This window comes from Oryctolagus cuniculus, chromosome 17 (genome assembly GCF_964237555.1).
Source record: "Oryctolagus cuniculus chromosome 17, mOryCun1.1, whole genome shotgun sequence".
Taxonomy (NCBI): domain Eukaryota; kingdom Metazoa; phylum Chordata; class Mammalia; order Lagomorpha; family Leporidae; genus Oryctolagus; species Oryctolagus cuniculus.
In genome coordinates, this window is record NC_091448.1 from 21,362,611 (window position 1) to 21,368,250 (window position 5,640).

General features: G+C 43.7%; 1 protein-coding gene across 1 annotated transcript; it reads left to right on the plus strand.

The window, feature by feature from the left end:
• Window positions 1–1,808: 1,808 nt before the first annotated feature.
• LOC100342656 (keratin-associated protein 4-1-like) lies at window positions 1,809–2,686 on the plus strand. Its single transcript, XM_017349327.3, has one exon. It carries the CDS (start codon window positions 1,888–1,890, stop codon window positions 2,407–2,409), a length of 522 nt encoding a protein of 173 aa, XP_017204816.2. The 5' UTR covers window positions 1,809–1,887; the 3' UTR covers window positions 2,410–2,686.
• Window positions 2,687–5,640: the final 2,954 nt, after the last annotated feature.

Consider the following 5,640-nt stretch of genomic DNA (forward strand, 5'->3'; position numbering starts at 1 on the left):
TAGAAACAATATAAGCCTCTCCTGTTCCATCAGTAACCAGAGAACAGCACATCCAAGCACGCTCTTGCAGCCTTCCCTTCTCTTAGTTCTTTCTGAGTAAGTCAGTCTACATGGAGAGTTGATGCTGCATCATGGGACAGAGATGGTCTAAAGAAATGGCACAGCTCATTTCTCTTTCCTAGTTGAAATAATTTAAACTTACAGAAAAATTTCAACAATATTTCACAGTTTTTTTTAATGCCCAGATGATGCTCCACCACTGCTACACATCAGCACTTCCTCCCTCCAGGACACTGTCCCCACAGCTGGAGGAGGACTCCAGGTCAAGCTGCCGCTCTCGTGAGCCGTGCTGTGGTGACCTTCCTGGAACTCCTGTCTTGGAGCACTGTAAGCTGGTATCTGCTGAGTGCACTACTGGCAGTGAGGTTACTCCATCAAAAGGCATGGAAATTTCAAGATCTGGTAAGCTAATCTGAGATATCATTAGATATGATTTATGATACCATTAAGATAATGTTAAATTTAATATTTTGTTAAATTACTATCCAAAGAAGAGTCTTCAGTTTAGACCCCATCATCCATTATGAAAAAATTTCCTTATAACTTTGCTTATTAAAGTTTTAAAATTAAACATTTTACGTTTATCATTACAGATAGCAACTATTCACTCTTGAATCCCCAGGGCACGTGGTAGGACTTGACACACAGTAGGTATTCAGTAGATGATCTGATGAATGAATACTTTTTTTTCTATTGAAATTTTCTAAATTGTAAGACTTAGCAACCTTCAAATGCTCAAAAAACATTTATATTGCCTTTTTAGTGAAATGACTATTGATGTTCTTAGTTTTACTTTAAGGAACTTAGCTCATTTTTCTGTTAGATTGATCAAGGTATTTGTCATTTATTCCCAGTTTGCTCTTTAGCCTTTTAAATTTTTTTTAATATTCACTTAAAATTTTTCCTTTTCTTTATTTCTATTAAATTTTCAGGCTCAAAAGAATTTTTCCCAGGATTTCATTTATTTCTTTGTTAAAAGAGAACAGACGCCGGTGCCGCGGCTCACTAGGTTAATCCTCCGCCTTGTGGCGCTGGCACACCGGGTTCTAGTCCCGGTCGGGGTGCCGGATTCTGTCCCGGTTGCCCTTCTTCCAGGCCAGCTCTCTGCTGTGGCCAGGGAGTGCAGTGGAGGATGGCCCAAGTCCTTGGGACCTGCACCCCATGGGAGACCAGGAGAAGCACCTGGCTCCTGCCATCGGATCAGTGTGGTGCGCCGGCCACAGCGCGCCTGCTGTGGTGGCCATTGGAGGGTGAACCAACGGCAAAGGAAGACCTTTCTTTCTGTCTCTCTCTCTCACTGTCCACTCTGCTTGTCAAAAAAAAAAAAAAAAAAGAGAGAGAGAGAGAGAGAACAGACTTCATATATCTCATAGGTGCAATTCTTAGAAGATAACCATATTTACCTCCCAGAAACACTGTCCTACACAAGGACTGGTGTGAGACATAAAGCTTTCGGGATGACACATGGAATGCTGAGTTTCATATGATGCATCACATGGCAATCAGTCTGATGAGTAAAGTTAAGAGTTTTTGAAATCAGGTGAGACACGAAAGAAAGAAGAAAAGGGGTGATTCAGGAGGAAATGCATTGGATGAACCCAAACAGAGAGAAAAAAAATGCATTCTAACGATTATCTAGATTGCCCCCAGTTGAGTAATTAGATAATTGCTTACTTGTTAAGATAAACAATAACAGGGAAATAGTCCTTAACCTGGTGACAGCAGCACCTCAGCTGGGTATAAAAGTGGACATGGGGAAAGGAGACATCCACACTTGAGAACCTCACTCTCTTGGAAACCCACCCAGAACCTCCATTCTCTGTCACAATGGTCAACTCTTGTGGCTCTGTCTGCTCTGAGCAGGGCTGTGGTGACTACTACCAGGAGGAATCCTGCTGCCGACCAGTCTGTCAGACCACCTGCTGCCGCCCAGTCTATCAGACCATCTGCCGCCCCAGCTGCTGTCGCCCAGTCTGTCAGACCACCTGCCGCCCTAGCTGCGGTGTGTCCAGCTGCTGCCGCCCAGTCTGTCAGACTACCTGTGGTGTGTCCAGTTGTTGCCGCCCAGTCTGTCAGACCACCTGCCGCCCTAGCTGTGGTGTGTCCAGCTGCTGTCGCCCAGTCTGTCAGACCACCTGCCGCCCCAGCTGTGCTGTGTCCAGCTGCTGCCGGCCAGTCTGTCAGACTACCTGTGGTGTGTCCAGCTGCTGCCGCCCAGTCTGTCAGACCACCTGCCGCCCCAGCTGTGCTGTGTCCAGCTGCTGTCGCCCAGTCTGTCAGACCACCTGCCGCCCCGTCTGCTCTCAGACCACCTGCTGCCGTACAACTTGCTACCGCCCTAGCTGCTGAGTATCCTCTTGCAAAATCTCCTATCAACCATGAGCCACCATCATGAGTCTGAAAACATCAGATACTGATTTTTCCATGTGTTAAATGGTCTCCAGCTTTATTCTGTTACACCACTTAGCAGTTGGTGAAAGGGCATCCACCTCCATTATTTCCCACTCAAATCTCCCATGCAGCTCTTCACTACGTCTAGCCTCTGGTTTCTGACTGTTGTACCTGCCCTGCTCTCCAAAACTATGTGTTAGCTATTCTTCAATAAATACTATCTTTATATCAGGAATTCTTGTATCTTCAACTATTTTTGGGGAGTTATTAGTTTATCTTCTAGTATTATTTTTCTCAAGATGAACATAAATTTGGATTCCTATGGCTAAGCAAGAAAACTGATTTCACAAATACAATTCAATGCCTATATCATACAACAGACTTCCTTTATATATTTTCCAAAATAACATAATCCACCTTATTTAAGTAAGAATAATTTTCTTAATAAAATGAGGGATTGCCTGGAAGTTCATTACACTATTGGGCTCTGGAGGTCATATCAAGATACATGAGGCATAAGGGCCCTCTACAAGGAACTCACCACTTAATCTCGTAAATTAGGTGGAGTATGTTGGGTAGTACTGCTCAGAAAGGGGGCTTTCTGTTTAGAAGAGTAATATGGAAGGCATGATTTTTTATACATTGAATGAGTTAAATCAGTAAACCCAGGGGCAGTGTGCAGGTCACAAGCTCACAGGGTGAAGAGGTGGGGAAGGAGACAGGGAAGTTTACATTCTTATGATGACAAGGGTGAGGTGAGCCAAGAAATCAGTTGTTGTGGCCCAGTGTGGCAGGGACTCAGCCTTGCTGGCCTCACCCCAACCCCCTTCATGCTAATGATACTGTGCTCAAAACGTCACAGGCAAAGGAGGAAGCTCTGAGTCAGAGGTGGACCACACCTATAAAAGGACAGCTTCCCTTGGCCAAAGGTCTACAGGGGAGTGAGTGAAGAGGCTGGATGGTGGGCAGGGGTGAGGCTGCCAGGGGGAAGAGCTGTGTGCAGAGATCCACACGCAGGACAGTCTTGGACCCTGCGGCCCCCTGGCCGCATCCTGGCAGACCTGGCCACATCCAGGTGAGCAAACCTACACCTCCTCCCGCCCCGATGCCACCCTCGTCCTGCCCGATGCCACTCCCACAGGGAAAGCGGATACTCGAGCAAAATAAGTGAGTCAAAGGTGTAAAGAAGTAAATTCTCTTTCGGGGAGGACTGAGAAAACACGACAGATATCCTAAACTGGGGAAACCACATCCTTCTAGCCATGATGATGATTCGAGATCATGAGCTACAGAGAGGGGTGCAGAAAGCCGCGATGCCAGACATTTACAGTCAGTGGAAACCACTGAGAATGACTGGGAGCCAAGTGGCTCTCGGGCAGGGCCGTGGGAGGTTATGGCTAGCAATACTGACAGCTGTCTGGCTGTTGTGGGCTTGATTACCAAGCAATGCATTTATGCTCACTGCTAATAGCTTCAACAGCTGTCTGTTATGGGCAAAGCAAACCGTCAAGAAGGGCTACCCATGCGGGCTCCATCCAGCTTGTGCTGCAGCACTGACATCCACCTCCTATCCTGACAACTGAAGATGCTTGATCTCAGCCAACATAGCTTGGCATCAGGCCGGCCAGTTCATCTCTGTTCTCCTGCAACTACCCTTTGTTTTTGAGAGTACAGATTAATCACACCTTCTCCTGTCTTTGAGAGAATTTCCATTCCATAACTGACTAATAGCAAATGTCCAAGAATTATAGACTTTAGTCAGAAGCAAAGTTCAGTTGAAAAAGAATCAGCGAAAATTAAACTACTATCAGATACCAGCAGAGTAATAGGACATCAGTCCCAAAGAAAATCACATCCTTAAGTTCAATTCTTTACTGCTGTTAGCTACCTACAGTAAGGCAGTAATTGCTGGATCTGCGAGGTTCCCATTGCTGCACCTCTCACTTGTTAATATACACGTGCATGTGCACACATCTGTTTCTAGTGGCAAGGACTGAGAAAGCCATCCAAGCATACTCGGTGTGTTTGTGACTTTGTTCTTATACCAATTGTTTTGTTGAATATAAAAAATCTAAATTCATTTTGTTTAATTTTTACTTTAGTTCTACCGTTCCTTATACCAACTGCAGTGGTCAGATTTCTGTTACCACTTGTCCTCTTGTAATCACTTCTCTCGTGTCTCTTCCCTCTCATTAATCCCTACTAAACACTGATACATTCTCCATTTCTATAATTTTCTCATTTTAGGGAATAATTAGACATGGCCACATTCAGTATATAAGTTTTTGGAATTGCATTTCCCTACCCAATATAAATCGCTGATTCATTCAGACCACTGAGTATCCCAACAGTCCATCCCTTTTTGTTTTATTTATTGCTGAGAAGTATGCATGCTTGAGTGTGTCACAGCTTGTTTAGCAACACACCCACAGAAAGACACCTGGGTTGTTCCCATCTGTTGGCTATTACGGATAAAGTTGCTATAAATACCTACCTACAGGGTTATTGTGCACACACAAAACTCCTTTTCTCTGGAATAAATGCCCAGGAATGCAACTGCTGGGTCATTGCATATTTAGTTTGCTAAACTGCCTTTTCAGGTGGTTGCACCATTTTACATCCCCACCAGCAGTGTATGAGTGGTGCTGTTTCTCCAAGTCCTTACCAGCATGTTCTGTATCACTCACTTTGTAGCCACTAGGACAGGTGTGTAGTGACAACTGCTCGTGGCTTTAACATGCATTTCTCAATTAGTTAATGATGTGCTCATCCCCTCCTGTGCTTGTTCACCTTTTGTACTTCTTTAGTGAAATGCCCATTCATATTTTATAGACTAACTGGAATATTTTCTTTTTTTACTGTTGAGTTTGAGAGTTCTTTATATTTTAGACACTGGCCCTTTGTCAGATATGTTGAAAGATGTTGTTAAAAACATAAAAAGACAATGTAGAGTAAGAGTACTCTACATTGTCTTTTTATGTTTTTAACAACATCTTTCACAGAGCAAAGGGTTTTCATTTTGATGAAGTCCTATTTATCCATTCTTTTTAAGGGATCATACTTTGAGTGTGAAGAGTGAAAATCCTTTTCCTAATGCTAACTCTCAAAGATTTTCTCTTATGTTTTCTTCTTGAAGTTTTACAGTTTTATGTCTTGTATTCGTGTTTTTTAAAAAATAAAGTTTGAGAT

Coding starts and splice junctions, on each gene's coding strand:
- LOC100342656 (XM_017349327.3), top strand. CDS start 1,888: ATGGTCAACTCTTGTGGCTCTGTCTGCTCTGAGCAGGGCTGTGGTGAC.